At 67.5% G+C, this 18,379-nt stretch overlaps 1 protein-coding gene across 1 annotated transcript in view; it reads left to right on the top strand.

Moving 5' to 3' along the window:
* Window positions 1-18,379, top strand: part of PIEZO1 (piezo type mechanosensitive ion channel component 1) — a 54,664-nt gene that overhangs the window by 10,241 nt on the left and 26,044 nt on the right. The window contains 1 exon segment of the mRNA XM_045439990.1: window positions 16,648-16,743. Coding sequence (XP_045295946.1) covers window positions 16,648-16,743 — 96 coding nt within the window.

Raw genomic sequence — 18,379 nt, 5'->3', positions numbered from 1 at the left:
AGCTTCTGGGCCAGGCCGGCTGCACCATGTTCTCCAACCTGGGGGACACCCCAGGCGTCGCGAGGGTCCGGAGCCACTGAGTCTCCCTTTGCGTCTCCAGGCGGTGTTGCCGGCACGTGGCAAGGCCCTGAGGTAGGGCCGAGTCACCCTAGCGCAGGATTTTTTTTTTTTTTTTTTTTTTTAAATTTTTTTTTTTCAACGTTTATTTATTTTTGGGACAGAGAGAGGCAGAGCATGAACGGGGGAGGGGCAGAGAGAGAGGGAGACACAGAATCGGAAACAGGCTCCAGGCTCTGAGCCATCAGCCCAGAGCCTGACGCGGGGCTCGAACTCACAGACCGTGAGATCGTGACCTGAGCTGAAGTCGGACGCTTAACCGACTGCGCCACCCAGGCGCCCCTAGCGCAGGATTTTTTACCTCGGTCCCCGGGGTTCGTTGCCACCCGCCTCGAAGCATGAAGAGGTGGGCACAGGGTCAACGAGCCGCAGGCAGAGTAGAATCAGGACGGAGGAACAGTGAGGAAGGGTCTCTCCGGAGGGGGCGGTCGAAGGTGAGAGCCGGGACTGTAGGCGGGGGCCTTGAGCTACAGGGTTCTGGTCGCCCCCCGCCCCTCGTTCCTTCTCGGGTCCCACCCCCATTGGCTTGATGGCCCGGATGCTGGGTTGTCCTCTCCCGTTGGCTTGATTCCATCGGGCGAGGGGCGGTCTGTGGCCACATCGTTCCCTGTGGGTCACGTTTTACGTCCACTACTTGTGTCTAGTCGGGTCTTTTGTCAGATTCCTGAGGGGACCTGAGGGGACTCCGTGCCGTCTGTCACATTCTTAAGAGGAACCCTACCCCCGAGGGGGTTTGCTGTGGTCAGACGCTCCCAGCAGTGTTCCAAGGTCTGCGTTTTCGCCTCTCCCTCTCTGCCTGTTTTGTTTGGTCCTCTGTCTCCCTGTCACACTAGTGGCCGTGCGGGGACTCGGGCCTCCCACCGGGACGACCCCGGGCAGCACCTGTTTGTACTCCCTCCTGGCACTTCTGTGAATCTGTGTCCTGCCTCCCCCCTGCTCTGTGTGCGGATGGAGAGTGGAGGGCCCCCTGGGGCTGCCTTGGGACCTCAGCTGCCCTCTGCCGGTCCTGAACACTGTCCCCGGGGCGCCCCCAGGTACAGCCGTGCTGGGGTTCAGGTCGAGTGTGTGTGTCCCGCAGCAAGAGTCCTCAGAACCAGTGGTTTAGGGGCGCCCGGAGGGCTCAGTGGGTGAAGCGTCCGACTCTTGATTGCGGCTCAGGTCGGGGTCTCGCGGCTCGCGGGATCGGGCCCCGCCTCGGGCTCTGTGCTGACAGCGTGGAGCCTGCTCGGGATTCTCTCTCCCCTCTTCCTCTCTCTGCCCGTCCCCCACTCGTGTGCGCACATGCTCTCTCCTCTCTCAAAAGTAAATAAATATTAAGAAAGTCCCACTGGTTCATGAGGCCACACGTGGGTGCCTGTGGAACGGAGACCGTGGGAGGGGAAATGCCCGGCGAAGCTTCTCTGTGCTGGCTCCGTCAGACCCCAAATCTGGCCCTGCTGCTGGGCGCCCTGGGACATGTCCCACAGCGTCTCTGAGCCTCGAGCTCCTCGCCTTGAGAAGCAGAGCAGACCTGCCTGGTGTGTTGCAGGGAGGCCTTGTGGGGCTGCCCTGCCCTCCGGGGGCCTCCCTGTGCCCCAGTCGTAAGGTCAGCACCTGCCCGGCTCGGCCGGTGGCCCTTGGGGTGACTCACCGGGCGACGTGGGCCCCGGGACCTCGTTGAGCTGGCCGCCCCTCCCGAGCCCTCGCTGCCCCGGCACGGGTGGGGCGGGGCCTCTGAACCGCGGCTCCCTGAGCAGCTCACGCCCCCCCACGTCCCGCGGGCCGTCCAGGGTGCAGCTGCGGGGGCCGAGCGCTCCGGCGAGGGACCTCTTCCCTGCAGCCCCGCAGGGCGCCTGTGCTCTCACCAGGGAGGAATGTGGGGCAGCTCCGGGACGTCCCGAAGCCGAGGCGGTGGCTGCTGGGGCTGCTGTCCCCTTGGGTGGGGACAGTGGAACCTGCTGGTCTGGCCGAGTCACGGGCTGGTGGGCGCTCCCCCAGGACAACAGCGGGGACACCTCGCTCGCGGCTGACTTCGTGGGCCGCCGGCAGGAGGGTCCTTCCCAGCTCGGGACGCGTCCCGGCCCCGGTCCGGGCCGGTGCGTCTCTGCCCCCGCGTGGAGCCCGTGCTGGGGGGCGGGGCACCCATCCTGACAGTTCCTCCTCCGTCCCCTCAGAGCACTGGCGGCCGGGGAGTTTTCTGGTGCCCTCCCAGAAGGAGGCTCCCCGGCCCTGGACGCTGGGGACTGGCACCAGCCTCGGCTGGAGCCCCGGGGCAGAGGCCGGGCCCCCTGAGGCAGCTCCCCGCTCTGAGGGTGCGGTTCCAGGCTGGTGATGGACGAGCAAGACGGCGGTGCCCTGCGTGGCCGCCGTGAACCCCAAGCCCCCCGTCCTCACGGACCCTCCGAGGCGTCAGCCAAAGAATCAGCCTGAAAGAGGATGAACAGGCTCCCGGCCCCACAGCTGGAAGCGATGGGAGCGGGAGGTCGGCTCTGGGGCCCTGTGACCGGTCGGAGGGGCGCGGCGTGGGGCTGGCGTCAGAGCCCAGAGGACAGGTGTCAGGCTGGTCCTTGTGAGGGTGGAAATGTGTGTGCTTGGCTGGCGGTGGGAGCGGGGAGGGGCCCGGCCAGAGGAGATCATGTCTGCTTGTGAGCGGGGATGTCCTCGGCCTTGGGGACCTCCCCACGTGGTCCCCTCCCTGGATGAGGGGGGAAGAGTAGGTTTCCGCGGGCCTGCCGGGTGCCCAGTGAGTGCGAGAGGAGCCGGCAGGCCCGCCTGGCCCCGTCTCAGGCTTCCCTGGGCCAGCCGCTCGCTGGGCCTCCGAGGGGCAGTTGGGGGAGGCCCGCGGGGACCTCTGTGTGTGAGTGGGAACTCTGCGGCAGCCTGGGGTCGGGGCCGGCCCGTGCCCTGTAGACGTCTGCCTTCAGGCCCCCTGGAGCCAGCGTAGCCCAGAGGTTCAGCCCTGACCCTGAGGAGCTGGACGGGCCTGGAAGGGCGGTCAGGTCGCTGTGGTGGGCAGCGGGAAGTAAGGCCCGGTTTTCGCGGCTTCGGACAGGCGGCCGAGTCTCCCGTCAGGGTCCGGCTGGAGCCCGGGCCCCGGGTGGGCGTCAGCAGGCACAGGTCGCGTGAACCCAGCAGACGGTGCTAGTGAAGGGCCGGCCGCTTGACACCGGGCGTCACGCAGGGCAGCCTCTCGTGCGTGGGGTTGGTGTCCCCCTCGAGCAGGTGCGGACACTGAGGCTCAGGGGCCACACGGGCACAGACTCAGAGCCAGGCTCCGGCCAAGGCTGTGGGGACTCCAAAGCCTCGGGCCCGAAGCCATCGGGCTGCCAGGTCGGGAGGAGGTCCCCGAAGGCTGTGGGATCTCTGGTACTTTCTGACCTGCGTGTCGTGGGCGGGAGCCCCACGGTGACATCTGTCTGCCCCAGGCAGCCTTCCTGCGACAGAGTCCGGCCGAGACGGGGTGGAGGGGGGGGCGGGAGCCGGCCTGCTTCTTTCTTACTGCCAGGAAGGACCCGCCGTCCCCGGCCTCCCCGGGGGGAGTGGGGGGGATCTGACCCTCGGGAGTGGCGCTGGCAGAGGGCGGCCGGGCCCACCGCGCCGGGCCGCGGGAGCCCTCCCGCCTTGCGGGAGCCCCTTCGCCGCGGCCTCTCGGGACCCCCTTGGATGTCTGCTGCTTGCTGCGCCGTTCGGAATTAGATTAGTTTCCATAAAAACAGGATGCCGTGGGTGAGCCGGCGGCGTGTCCCTCTTTTTCCAGGAACTGAACATATAGCTTCAGCCAGGCCTGCCCCGTCCCCACCCGCTGTGTCCCCCAGGGCGTGGGGAGCTGCGCTGTCTGCTATCAAAGTGGCCACTTAATCGTTTCTCCTCTCGTCTGGGGAGCGTACTCCATCACCGGGAGCCGGTGCGGACCGCCGTCCGAGGCTGGCGGGGCGGTGCCACTGACCGGCCCCGGGCCCTGCCCCACGACCGCACGGAACTTCAGGCCTCGGTCTGGGGGCCCGGTGAACTGAGCTGGGGGAGGGGGGGGGTGGAGCCGGGCCGGGGCTGAGGGCATGGCCGTCTCTCGTGTGGCGGGGGAGCTGGGCCCTGACGGGCGGTCCGCAGCTAGGCCAGGAGGGCCCGGTCCCGCCTGGTGCTGTCACTCACTGTCTGAGGGGCCTTGGCTTGTGACTTCCCTCCCCCGTGAGCGGGCCGCAGTGGGGCCTCCCTCCACCAAGGGCTTGTGTGGGGAGGCCGGCCCTGCCTCGGCCGAGCTGCTGGCACACACCGTGCTTGGCGCTTGGCGGGGATCTGGCGTACGGATGGGGGAGGGGCAGGGGGTTCCAGGGACGCCCGTTGCTTCCCCCGGGGCCTCTGGCATCTGGCCCCTCGGGAGCTCGGGCCCCCGCCCCTCGGCCAGCGTGCTTTTGTCCTCTCCGGCCCCAGATGGCTGCAGGAATGTCCCCTTGGAAATGACCCCGATGGGATTCTGGAGCTCCGAAGTGGTTCTTTCTGGAAGGATATCCTGAATCCCAAGCGTGTTTTTGCTGGCAGAGGGAGAGGATCGCAGGGAAATGAGCCACGGGCCCCGTACTCAGCGCCGTCCACCCCGTGGACCCCGCGCTGGTGGGAGGCACGGAACTTGGGCGCTTCTCTGCGGACACAGCTCACAGCGCAGGCGACTCAAGGGAGTGTCCGCGGCCCGGGTTCCGGCCAGGGAGAGCCCCACTGCTCGCGTCCTCTGCCTGGACGCTCGGGGCAGTGGGGGCTGGGTCCCTGCTCTGGAGGCTGGCTTCCTGGGGGTGGGGCCGGGCCGGTTGTTATGAGCGGACCGTGTTGATTTTTCCCTCGGTCATTTCACGAGCTTGTTGAATTTCCAGAGAGCTCCTGGGGCCCCGGCACCCTGTCCTCCCAAGCCTGCGGCCACCCGGGCCCGGACCGCAGAGACAGGTGCTGACCGTCAGTACCAGGTGGGTCCGTCAGAGGAACGGGACCAGTGGGACGCAGACGGAGGCGACATCCCGCAGGAGCACCGATGTGCCCGCGCGCAGACACGCGAGAGAGGAACACGTTTGCTCCGGGAACTGGCTGGTGCGGCCGTGGGGCACGCGGCCGGCTGGGACTTCGGGCAAGAGAGGAAGTGGCAATCCCCAGTCCGCATTCCACCCGGCGGCCCTGGAGAGCGCCTTCTTTCCCAGGGGCCTGCTCTGTGCTCTTGCGGGTTCCATCCGGTTGGCTCCCGGAGGGTCCCCTGCTGCTCTTAGGGTTCGCGGGTTTCAACGTGAATCCTCGGAAGGCAAACCTTCCCCGCAGCTTGGCCAGGCTGAGGCAGAAACCACCACACGCCTGGCCCCCAAGGCCCGGTCCCAACCCTCCCGACCGGGCACTCGACCGCGCAGGTGTGCTGCTTTGCGCACGGCGCCTGTGCGTCTCGTCACATCGCCAGGCGCCCTGACAGCTGGCACAGCCCCTGACCTCCCTGCCTGATCCAGGGCGCAGATGACATATCAGGGTCGCCGCGGGCCCGGCACTCGCTCACTAGGGTGGTGCCTTCTGGAGACGGGCCCTGAGCTGGGCGGGCGTCGGCTGCGGAGAGAGGTGGTCACGGCACAAAGGCCCGTCGGTGCCCCATTTCACAAAGGGGACACCGGGGGACAGAGCGGAGGGGGTGGAGCCAGGACCTGACACGGTCCCCTGCTGAAGTACACAGACGTGACGACCGCCCCCTTCCTCAGCCTCCAGTGCTGCCCCCCAAGTTCCCTCAGCCCCGGGGAGGGCCGGGCTCCGAAGGGCCTGCGTCCCCCGCCTCTCTCCTGGCCGGCCACCCCGCCCCCCGCCTGCCTGCCAACAGGAGGTGGCCAGAAGGCATTCCTCTCTCCTGCCGGGAAGGGCCCCCCCCGGCAGGGCCAACCGGACTCTGCGGCCGTGCGCACGAGCCACGCCGGACAGGCTGAGACTCGGGGTGCCGTGGGCTGGCTGAGTCACGGGGTGGGGCTCTGAGTCAGTGCCCCAACCCTGGGTCCTGGGCCCAGAGCTGGGGAGGAGATGCGGGTACCTGGTCTGCCCAGGGTGGACCCCCACATCTGGAAAGGCTGGCGTGGCCTCCGGAAGGCAGTAAGCCGCCCAGAGACTCCTCTGAAGCCCGGGCTGTCCGTGGGCCTGGCTGCGGCGGCCGTCCGTGCAGTGGATGCCGTCCTGGGGTTTGCGGGGAGAAGGCACTCGCAGGAGAGCGGCCGGAGGCCAGAGGATAAGGGACCCCAGCATGCAGGGAGCAGAAGCTCATTGTCCTTGAAGGGTGGCCCCAGGTCACGCTGTGAGGTTGGGTGCCGCCTCAGAAGACGGGACGGCCTCCGGGTTGTGATGCAGTCACATTCCTGGGTTGGAGGAAGGACCCCCTGGGTCCTTCAGTTCACCAGGGCCTTGGGTCTGTGGGGCGCGTGTCCCGGTCCCCAGAGACTCCCATCCGGCACCGACCGCGGGGCCCGGCCCCTCGTGACCTGGCGAGCTTGAGAACCTGCGCTGGGACCCCTACCTTGAGGACCCCCACTCTCTAGATGGGTTTCGCTAAATGTCGGCCCGACGAGGGCCTGATAGGACAACACGGCCGCCTTGGGTGGGGCTGTGGGAGGACGCGGTCTCCTGGGGTGCTACGCTGCCCTCCTCTGGGTCTCCTGTGAGCGTGCTCGCCTCAGGGCCTTTGCACTGGATCATCCTGTGTGGGATCTCCGGGCCCGGGTCCCCCCTGCCCCCAAGGGGAGGGCTTCCTGGAGGCCAGTCCCAGCAGCCCCTCCCGGCTGGCTCCCACAAGACTTGTTCTCATTGACTCATTCGTTGTTCCTTTGTGTCCACCATTGTCCCCAGGAGACTGGGCCCCTGGAGGCGGCGCTCTGGCCCCCGTGCCCTCCGCACGTCACTGGGCTCATGACAGGCTGACACACGATGGGCCGGGTCGAGTGTGTTTATTATTTGGGGTCTGTGGCGGGTGTGGACCCTTGCCGCCCTGTCTCCTGGAGCTCGCTCCACAGCTCCATGGTCCCCTCTGGCATCTGCACGGAGGACCGGGCCTCAGCGGCTCCGGGGGGGCTGTTGTCGAGACCAGGGGAGCGGCTCCCCACCTGGCAGTCTCTGCTGGGTGGTGAGTTCTGCCCGTGTGAGGGGCCGGGTGGCCCAGGGACAGGTGCACGGCTCGGGGTCCCCTGTGTGGTGTGGCCCTGGTGACGTCGGCACCCCTGTAGGGGCAGGTCAGTCATCAACGAGCCCGGGATCCGGGGCGGTGGGGGGTGCGGCGCCCGCGGGGTCTCCGTTCGCCCGGAGCTCGCCATCAAACCCTGTCTGCTGTAGTCCGCTCAGCCCGAGAGGCCTCTGGACCCTGGGGTCAGCCAGCCGGAGGGCATCGGGACTTGTCCGAGACCCGGGGCCTCTCTGCGCACTCGGACAACCGGCGCCGCGACCGGGGGGCAGGATCCCCTCGGGTGTTAGGACTCTGGTTCCTGCAGCCCCTCACCCTCAGGAGAGGCCCCCACGGCCGACCCCCTCCCCCCACGCACCTCGTCAGACCCTCGGTCACGTGGAGGGCAGGGTCACAGCTGCGGCCCCCGCCCTCTGGGTGAAGTGCCAGAGGGTCACGGAGGAGCAGGTCCCGCCGGCCCGGGACCACCCACCCCACGGGCCACATCCGCTCGGCACCCTAAGCCGGAGCTCTGGGTGTCACAGGTGTCACTCGCCCCGGCCTGAGCTGCTGGCCTGCTCTCTCCCGGGGCCTGCGCCCGAGGGGCCGCCTGACCTGTGGGGTGCGAGTTGGCCGTCCAGGAAAGAACCCGCGGGGCACAGGGAACCGCCAGGGCCGGGTCTCCACGTGGGCGCCCGGCGCAGGCCCCTGGCCACCTGGTCTGCCCTGCTCTGCGCGGAGCCCCTTTCCCTGTGGCTGGAGGATGTCCTGCTGGTCCCTGGGAAGTCTCGGCAGTGGGGACTCGGGAGGGCGGTGACCTGAGGACGTGCTGAGGGCCCTGGACAGGGCTGGCCCATGCGGAGACCCACCCGGGGGGCTCTAGCCTGCCAGCCCCCACGCGTGCCAGCCGCCGGCTGGGGGACGTCGTGTTGTCAGCTCGCCCCTCCCTGGGGCCCCTTCCCAGGCCAGGCCCCCGAGCTCCGAGTGGCCCCGGTGGGGGTTGTTGCCAAACCCTGTCCTCGCAGAGGTGGGTGGGGGCGCCGCGTGGGGCCCGGTCCCTAAACTCCGTTCCTGGGCGCCCCGCCCCCCAGCTGTTTACCTGCGGCCTGTGGCCTGTGCCTCCCGGGAGGTCCCTCCCTGTGGAATGCGGCCCCGCCCGTGCCTGGAGTCCGGCCTCCTCTCTGGAGGGTTCCTCTGGGCAGGGTGGCCAGCTGCTGACCCTTCACGGGAACAGAGCCCGCGACAAACACGACGTCTGAGGAAACACAGGTCCTGCCCCTGGGAGGGGCCGCCTGAGTCTGACATGAAGGGACGCTTTGCTGGTGGCACCGGGCACTTGGTGGGTGTCTGGGCAGCGTCCCGGGGAGAAGCACGGAAGAGCTGAGCCCCCTCCAGGCAGAGGAACGTGCTCCGGAGCTGGGGGCCAGGAGGTGGCCCCACTTGTGACACGTTGGGGTCAGAAGGCCCGTGAATGGTCGTAGAGGCCAGGCCACCCGCGCTGTGCACCCACCACTGGCTTCGAGGTGCCTGCCGTGCACGGCGGGGGCTCTTGTGGTGTCTGTTGGGCCCCCAGGTCCCCGGACGCCATGCAGGTCATACCCCCACCCATGCTGTCCCTCTGTGCCCTGCACCGTCACTCCACAACGCCGTGCTCGCCTCGTTGAAGCCGTCCGCCTGGGGCTGCGTGTGGCTGGGAGGGCAGCTGGGCCGTGAGCCGTCAGGCGCCCCCAACCCGAGGACTGCGTGGGAGGACGTGGCAGGTGTCCCTCCTGTGGGGTCCCTCTGTGTTTGGCTCTCAGTGGCCGCCAGGCGCTCCTCAGGCCAGCCTCACGGAGCTGGTGGCGGAGGGGGAGGGGCCTGGCCGTCAGGTGAGCCGTAAAACCACTGTCCCGGACCCCACGCTAATTACACCTCGGCCGGCGGCACGGGGCCCTGGGCTCTTGGCTGGGCTCCAACTAGGTAACACGGCGTTCTTGGCCTTGGCCCGCGGGGACCCTCGCTGTGCCCTGTGTCTCCCCCCGTGAGGCTGTGGGAGGCCCTCTGCGGACTTCAGGCCAGCCTTTTCCTGTGAGAGGAGAGGGTCCTCGGTAGGTCCCTGAGTTTCGTAACTTCGTAAACCGTGAGGGGCTCCTGTGGCCGTTTCTCCCCCCACCCCACCCGTGGCTGGTGCCCCTGTCCCCGGGGCGGCGTCTGGCGGGTCCCACCCCAGGACCGTGTGGCGCTCTGGGGGCCAGAGGCCCCAACGGCCGGCGTGTGGCCAGTGCTGGAGTTGCTAAGGGACAGAGTGCCAGGCCCCTCAGCAGAGCTCTCTGGGTGGGGTGCTGCGGGGCGTACTCTGGAAAGCATCTCTGGGGGGGCGGTGGGCAGGTGTTGGGGCGTCTGAGTGGAGCCTGGTCCCAGGAGGCCTGCGGGTGTGGCGGGCACAGCCCCCACTCCCCTCCCGCCCCTGTGCTCCGAGGTTCTGACCTCTAACCCTGCCTTCCTGGCCTTTCTGTGACCGCAGATCTCGTCTCTAGAGGGTACCGGGTGCTTGGGTGAGGCCAGCTCACTCCCGGGCCCTAGGCCCACCTCCCCACCTTCCTCTTCCAGAAAGATCCAAACCTTTGGTCACCCCGGGTCAGGATCTGGTCCCAGCTTGGGGACATGCTGCAGCCGTGGAGGCCGGCGGGCCCTGCTACCCAGGCAGCTCGAGCAGAGGGCAAGGGACAGCCCCTATGCCACGTCTGTCCTCCTCCTCTTCCTCCTCCTCCTCCTCCTCCTCCTCCTCCTCCTCCTCCTTCCCCACCCGCCCGCCCCGGCACAGGCCAGCAGGGTGTTACGGGCTTCTCCTCCAAGCCAAGTAAGGCAGGGTGAGCACAGCCTGGGGGACAGCAGGCAGGGGGAGGGTGGCGGGGCTGGGACCAGGACCCCCGCCCTGGGTTGACAGCTGTCACCTGGGACTCTGACCTCCCGTCCCTGGGCTCCACCTGGCCTCCTAGGGGCTTGGCCCTGCTGGCCGCAGATAGCAGACCTGGAGGTGTGGGCCCCGGGCCAGGAGCCCCGGGTCTAGTCCCGCCCGCTGCCACAGTGCCCTGGGGACTCAGGTGACTCAGGCCCTTCCCAGCGGCAGCCCCTGGCATGAAAGGAGAGCCCGGGTCACACGTCTGTCCCCTTCCACGCTGTTCCCGCCAGGCTTTTCTCTTTGGGGGTCACTTCACTTGTGAGCAAGTCCAGGACATGTGAGAATGTTCTCCCTAAGAGGAGGGGGACTCCCAGGGCCAAGGACCGTCCTGCACGGGCAAACGCCAACAGCAACTGGGCATAGACCTTTCCGGGACTTTTTGTGCATCTACGAGCCCGAATCGGGTTTCTGTTTCTGTTTCTCTCAAGAGGAATCCTGTGCGTGGACGGCCGGCTGCCATGTCCCACGGTGCCCGGCCAGCCCCCTCCTGCCACGTGCTGGGCACCGTGCCTACTGCCTCGGTCCCCGGAGGGGCACAGCGGGATCCCTGTCACGTAGCGGCCGAGGACGCGGGCACAGGGAGGCCTGTCTCCCGTAGAGCTGGGCAGAGCCACCAGATTTCAGACCTGGCCCTTTGGCTCCCATTTTCACCAGGGGGGAGACCGAGGCCCAGAGGGGGGTGGGGACGAGTTTGCTTGTCCATGGCGCTCTTCCTCCCAGACCACTGGGCTGGCAGCCTCAGCCCTTCTCCCTGTGACCCAGCAGCCCAGCCGGGTGCTCAGGGCCTCACCCCTGCAGGGCACAGCTCGCAGAGGAGGAAGTGCCCCTCCCTCTGCCGTCCCGCCCGCCCCTGCGCCCGCAGCCGCCCCCTCAGACCTGCTGGTCCCGCACCGGCCCCCACCCCCCACCCCCCACCCCCGGCCCTTCCTGACCTGCACCTAGGGTCACCTGGGCCTGCACCGTTTCCGAGTGGCAGGGTGTCAGCGCCGGTCCCCGGGAGCCCCTCAGCTTCCTCACCTGCAAAGTAGAGGCAGCCATCCTGCCCGTCGTAGGTGCCCGGGACAGTGCTGGCTGTGGCTCGTCCACCCTGCCCAGGCCCCTCGGCCTCTCCCTGGGACACTGTCCTTCCAGCTTGTGACACTGGTGTGGGCTGTGGCTGGAAGTCAGGGCCCCCGCCCCGTGTCAGCCGTGGCGCCCGTGAGCCCCGGGCCCCGTGCCCACGCCGGCCACCGCCTTCCCACCCTGCTCCGCTCTGCTTGTGTCGCCGGCCTGTGGCTCGCTGCTCAGCCTGGCCATGTTTGTTTCCTCCCCGCCAGTGGTGCCGGCCACACCCCCCGCAGGGTCACTGAGGACCCTGCCGGCAGGTGAAGCGCCCGCCCGTCCCCCCGCCCCCACTTGCACGTGCAGACGTCTCGTCCACCCTGCTTTATAGATGGGGAGACGGAGGCTTGGAGCTCCGGCTCCCTCAGGAGGGAAGGGGCGGGGAAGGTCTGGGCAGTCTCCTGCCACCTGCCACCGGCCAGCCCCAGGGGACGAGGCCCGAGACCCGGGCGCCTGATCTGCAGCGTGGGCCCAGTGTGGGCCTCCGGGTGTCGTGAGCGGAGCAGTGTGTGATCGGCCCCGAACCTCCCCTCCCCTTCCTGACCTGCACCCGCCGAGACCCCACTTCCCTCATCGACAGGCCCAGCGTCTGGTGGACCGCTTGCTGGGTGGGACTTGGGGGCTGTGCGGGCTGCGTGAGGGTCTGTAAAGAGTTAAGCATGCGCTGGCGCGAGGGTGAGGGGGCCTGGCAGGAGGGAGTCCTTTCCTGCCGGGCAGGGCTCTCTTCCCCCCACCCCCAACCTATTGTTCCTGGCTCAGGAAAAGGCATATTTCCCCCATGAGGTCACAGGCCAGCCAGAGCTGCTCTCTTGGGGAGGTGGGAGCTGCCTGGGCAGAGCAGGGGCCCTGTCCCTCCACCCGGTTCTTCCTTCTCTGCTTTAGCCTGGGGCTGACGGGCACCTCCTCCACCCTTCCCCGAGTCTTGGCCGGCCTTCAAGGCCAAAAGAAATGCCACCTCCTCCAGGCCGCCTCCCCCGCGTGCACAGGCACAGTGAGGCCACGTTCACGGCACTCAGCCCGGCAGCCTTGATGGCCGCACGGAGGGTCCCAGAAGGCCCGGATGTGGAGCCAGGAGTCCAGAACTAAGCCCCGGCCGCCACCACCACGGAAGCCTTTCCTCTCTGAGGCCTGCGTCCTCCTCTGGACGGAGCGCATCGCGAGCGCTGGCCCGAGTTCCGCTGTCGAGGCTGGTTTGCCTGTGCTCCCTTGCTGGCCTCTTGCCCCGTCCCCGGTCCCTGCTCCCAGGGGAGGGTGGCCGGCCCGGCCCGGACCCGAGCCCCCTCTGCCACTCCGCCCACTGGAGGCAGCGGGCCCGGCTTTCCCCCACTCACGTCCCCTGGGCCGGCGTCACCCGCCCGCCTGGTGCCAGCTTCGGCGGACAAGTGAGGGACGGCGGCTGGGCCTCTGCGAGCTGGCACCCTGCGGCGGGCGGCCGGCCGAGACCTCCCGGCACCTGGGAGCCTCGTCGGTGTGGCTGGAGACGCCGTCTCCCACCCGGCTGTCTGCGGAGCCCAGACCGGCCCTTCTGCCGGGCAGATCGCGCGTGTTGAATTCCAGGGCCGCGGTGGGTCCCTCTCGGGGCCGGGCCACCCGGCAGTGCCCCGCCGGCCGCGCCTCTGGCTCTCCATCTCTGATTTCCTGCTTCGGGCAGATAAGCTTCTCAGAGATTCTTTCCCTTCTGCTCAGCCTGGTGTGGGAGAGGCCGGGGCCGTTTCCCACACTCTCAGGCTCCGGCCCGCCTGGCCCTCAGGTTCTGGTTCCTGACATCCTTTCGCTGAACTCAAATGTTTATTTTCTTATTTTGGTAAAAGACACAGAACACAGGGGCGCCTGGCTGGTTCAGTCAGTAGAACATGCAACTTTTTTTTTTTTTATTTTTTTAAATGTTTATTTTTGAGAGAGAGTGAGAGAGAGAGAGAGAGAGCACGAGCAGGGGAGGGGCAGAGAAAAAGGGAGACACAGGATCTGAAGCAGGCTCCACGTGAATTCAGGTCCCATGTCGGGTGTAGAGATGACTTAAAAAAAATTACGGGTCCCTGGGGGGCTCAGTTGCCTCAGGTCATGGTCTCTCGGTTCGTGGGTTCGAGCCCCGCGTCGGGCTCTGCTGACAGCTGGGAGGCTGGAGCCTGTTTTGGATTCTGTGTCTCCCTCTCTCTGCCCCTCCCCCTCCTGTGCTCTCGCTCACGCTCTCTTTGTCTCTCAAAAATAAATATTAAAAAAAAAAAGACCCGAACATGAAATTGATCATCTTAACTGTTTGTTTGGTTTTTTTTAACGTTTATTTATTATTGCGAGTGAGAGAGAGAGACACAGAGTATGAGCAGGGGAGGGGCAGAGAGAGGGGGAGACACAGAATCGGAAGCAGGCTCCAGGCTCTGAGCGGTCAGCACAGAGCCCGGCGCGGGGCTCGAACTCACAGACCGCGAGATCGTGACCTGAGCTGAAGTCAGTCGCTCAACCACCTGGGCCACCCGGGCGCCCCTAACCGTTTTTAAGTGTGTGGTGCAGCGGTTCAGGTGCAGTCTCCATACTGTGCAGCCGTCCCCACCACCCAGCCTCAGAACTTTCCATCTTCCCCAAACTCCGCATCCGGGAAGCACCACCGTCGCCTCCGCCACCCTGGCCTCAGGGTCCTGCTCCCCTAGAAACTGCTTCTGCCCCCGGGAGCCTCTACCCGCGGCCCCGTGCCCGGGGGCCGGAGCAGGGGAGCCTCTGGGAGGTCACGGGGCGCGTGGTGGGGGAGGGGGCGAGGACAGGGGTGCAGGCGGCCGGGGCGTCGGGAGGATGGACCTGGCTTGGCTGGGACGAGGGAGTGCCACCCTCTCTGGGGAGCCGTGGCAGGTCGCCGTGGCTCAGAGAGAGAGAGACGACCTGGGGGCTGGGAAGGGCGGCCCTTGGGGCACAAAGAGGAACGTGAGGAGCCTGTGCCGTAAACGCATTTCCCTCCTGCCTCTTGGGCCGGGTTGGATGGATTTTTTTTTTAACGAAAATGTGCACTTGCTGTACAACGTCGTATTTCTGGTCGAGCCGGTGCCACGGCCGGTGTGTGATGGAGGGGGCGGTGCCCAGGCTTGGGGCGGCTCTGGGCGTGGAAGGTGACCTGGAGCGCCCCCCTGGGGTTCCTGGGGCCTCCGCGAGGCTGGGGTGATAGGAGGGGCTTAGTCAGCGGTGGGTGGGATGGACTCGAACCCCGGCCCTGCACCTGGTCCTCCGTTCAGTGTGGCCCTCGGATGACCCTTCAGGCAGGACGTGCGAACCCCGTCGCACAGACGTGGGAACAGAGGCCTAGAGCTGCCCACGGCTGCACGGTCAAGGGTCTGCCCCCCAGGCCGCGGCCCCTCCTGCCTTTCCCCGCAGCTTCTCTGCTTGCCCAAGGTCCCGGCCTGGGGACAAGGCGAGGACGGGACAGGCAGAGGTGTGTGCAGCCCCTGTTGGTGACCACAAGCCTGGGCGTGTCAGCAGGTTCCCCGGCGTCTCAGCGGCCTGTGTTCTCTGGGAGCCCCTCCTTCGTCGCGGCCTCCAGGGGTAGGAGGGGCTCCAGCTAAGGCCTGTCTGAAGAGCAGGGGGGGCAGAATGGACCCCGGAGGAGACCTGTGCCCTGCACCCCCCACTGAGGGAGGAGGGATCTCCGTCGCCACCTGGTGACCGGAAGGTGCAGACCTGGCCACGCCCCCAGGGGGCCCCCTGCTCGAGACTCAGGTCGGGTCAGTGGCCTCCTCCCCGAGGCACTGTTATTCTAGCCTATCCTTTTCCCAGAGCAGATGCCACCCCTGCGCCACCCCCCCCCCCCCCCAGGAGGCGGTCTGTGCAGCCAGATGGGCAAGTTCGAGTCAGCTTGTTTGGGCTCTGGCTGTCCACACGGCTGCCACCTGGACGTCCGAGTCCTTGCGGGGTCGCGGCTCACGCTTGGGGGCCGGTGGGGGGGGCAGAGAGTAGGTCCCGGGACAGCTTGTAAACTCTGCCTCTGGTGGGAAATAGAACGGGCTCCGTCGGCTTAGCCACACACGTCTGAGCCGCGAGGCCGGGTTGTTCAGGAGGGGACAGATTCGTGGTAGGCGCCGGTGCCCTCGGCAGGCTGTGCCGTCCTCCCGGGCCACTTGCCGCCGGAGGTGGTGGAGGAACGGGCGGCAGGGACGGCTCCGCCCCGGGGGCCCCTCCGGTGGTGCCCACCTGCCCTGCCAGCCCGCTCTCGGGCACCCCAGGAAAGGCTGAGTGGGCCCCCGGTTCCCTGGCGACGACACCCACATCAGGACGTCATCCCCTGACAGGCCTTGGTTCCCGGGGCCCGGCCCAGCCCCGGGTCCCCCGGCCCCCCGGCCGCCCTCGGTCAAGATAGCGTCCAGCTGTGCCGGGTGGGGGGCGTGGGGTCGAGGGCAAAGGCGGGGACAGGCCGTGGACACATGCGCGGCTCTCAGAGGCGGAGACAGGAGCCAGGCCGCCGGCTGGGAGCCCCACGATCCCGCTCACGGAGAAGGGGGGCCGAGAGGCCGCGGGGTGGCTGGCGTGTCCCCATGAGCACGCGAGTTAGGGCTCTGAGCGCTGATTGCGGAGGTCAGTTGTGCTGTGTGCACCTGAAACTGTGGAATTTTCCAAAGGAAGGAAAGTCAGCCACGTTGTCCCTGTCCGCCCGTGGGGGGAGGGCACCCCTCGGCGCCCCTGAGACACGGGCGGACAGGACGAGGCCCCAGCATCTGCACGAGAGGATCACAACATGGGACGCTGGTAAAAAGAACTAGCTGTAGGAGGACACAGTGTGACATTGTGTGTGCTGAGTGACAGGTGACATGTGTGGGGACACGGCGTGACAGCGGACATGTGCTCTGAGCGACAGGTGACGTGTGTGGTCTGGACACGGTGTGACAGCGTGAATCCTGAGCAATGGGTGACGTGCCACACGCTAAGTGAGGTTGCTCACGTGTGGAAGGAGGCAGCCGGCCTCACAGGGTGACAAGCAGGCAGCATCTGGGGGGGATGCTGTGTGGGGGCCGTACCGAGGCCCGGGGTTAGAGCGACGCTTAACGGGGATGTCCAGTGGACTGGGGGGGGACGATGTTGGGGGCTTGATGTCAGGGGGGATTATGTCCGGGTGATACTTAGGAGGTGATGTCTGGGGTGATACTTGAGGGGTAACATTGGGAGGCAATGTCCGGGGGTGATATCTGGGGGGTAACGTCTGTGAGCAAAGTTTGGGGTGAGATTCGGGGGGCTGTGTCTGGGGGTGACGTCAAGGATGGTGTTTGAGGGGTGATGTTGGGAGGCACTGTCCAGGGCGATACTTGGGGGGCGGCGTCTGGGGGTGTGCGGGGCAGGGGCTGGGCGCCCCGCGTGGCTGAGCTGACCGCCCTCTCCTCCCCTGCAGCCTGCCTGTGCCGCTTCAACGCCCTGTCTCTGGTCTACTTGCTGTTTCTGCTGCTGTTGCCCTGGTTCCCGGGCCCCTCTCCGCACAGCGTCCCAGGTAAGGGCTTGCAAAGTGGCTCCTGCTGGGGTGGGGGTGGGGGGGGTGGGGACTCGTCCACAGGACCGGCCGGGCCTCCAGGGGCCAGGGTGCCGCGTGCTCCCCGGAGGCCCCGGGCAGTTCAACGGCCGGGGTAAAGGAAGGGTGGTCCCAAGCTCCGTTGTTTTTCGTTGTCGACCTTTGGCTAAGTTCAGAATCTTTTCTCTTGCCGTGTGTTCTGGGGTCTTGGACGGATCCCCCCTTGTCCCTGGGGCTTCCCGGGCACTGTGAGACGGGCCGTCTTCCTGCGGGCTCCCTCTCCTGTTTCCCACGCCCCCCCCCCACCCCCGAACCACTGTGCCCATTGAGGCTGCGGCCAACCCCTTATATCCAGCCGCCCCTGCCCCCACCCCCTGAAGTCAGGCTCCTGCCATCTACTTGAGCTCCGTGGGGTTCGGGTTATCGCCAGCCACCCTGTCGTGTGGGTAGCTGGGCACTCGAGGCCCCGTCTGGGGTCCTGAGCCCCTGGAGGGTGGGCACGTAGTCTCCTGTGTCCACCAGGCACACAGACGTGGGGAACCCAGCAGGGGCTGTGCCCACAGGAGGGTCCGGAGGCGGGCTCACGGCGCGGAGCCATCCCAGAAGGCCGTCGCCCCGTCTCGGGAGCCCCGTGCGGGAGGGCAGGCAGGCCCGCTGTGAACAGGTGCGGACCTGCAGCCAGGTGACACGGGGACAGATGGAGTCCAAACTCTCACCCTGGGCTCCTGCCACCTCTGTCCGCCTGCATCAGTGTCCATACCTGTCCCGGCTGTTCAGGGAGGGCAGCGCTCAGGGACCTGCCCCACAGGCGGCTCTGCCTCCCGTGGGTGGGAAGGTCCCCTCGGAGCTGGAGGGGGGACGGGCCCCCGGGCTTGAGTGAGAGTCCCCGGGAGAAGCGGGCCATCAGCAGCGTGAGCGCCAGCGCCCGGCAGAGATGGGTGAGAAAGCAGCCCCGGCCGGGCCGAGGTCCGTGTTGGCCGTGACAGCTGAGGCCCCGTGAAGGGAGGCAGGCCACAGGCGCCGCCTTCTGAGGCGCCGGGTGTAGCTGCTGGCTGCTTCCGGGCCTCGGAGGCGTCTGAGCCTCTTGTGGCCACTGGAGCACAGCCTCGTCCCTCGGGCGGGGGGTCGGGAGACCAGCACGGGCCTCGCGGGCCGGCATCGGTGTCACGGGCCCCGTTTCCTTCCGGAGGCTCCCGGGAGGATCCGTTTCCTCAACTTTCCCGGCTTCTAGAGGCATCCACGGCCCCTCCCTCCGTCGCCCAAGCCAGCAATGGCCCGTCGAGTGTCCCCTCGTCACGTTGACTCTGGCCCTCCCGCCCCCGTCCACCCTCAGGACCCCGTGGTGACACTGGCCTTCCCCGGGGATCCAAGGTCAGCCCCTGTTTTCAGGTCGGCTGCTTGGCAGCCTTGGTTCCCCTCTGCCCCGTAAGGAAGCGTGTTCACAGGGTCCGGGCATTGGGGTGTGGACATCGAGGGAGGGGGCAGGTGTCCTTCTGCCCCCTACAGGCTGGCTGGTCACCCCTCCCTAGCCTGTGACATCTGGTCCAGCTCAGGCCGCAGGGTCCATACCTCCCACAGGTCCTCCCCCGCCCGGAGCCCCCTCTTCCTCCCGTCCATC

Source organism: Leopardus geoffroyi, chromosome E2 (genome assembly GCF_018350155.1).
Source record: "Leopardus geoffroyi isolate Oge1 chromosome E2, O.geoffroyi_Oge1_pat1.0, whole genome shotgun sequence".
NCBI lineage: Eukaryota > Metazoa > Chordata > Mammalia > Carnivora > Felidae > Leopardus > Leopardus geoffroyi.
The sequence above is the reverse complement of the archived record's forward strand: the minus strand, read 5'-3'. Positions and strand labels throughout refer to the sequence as shown.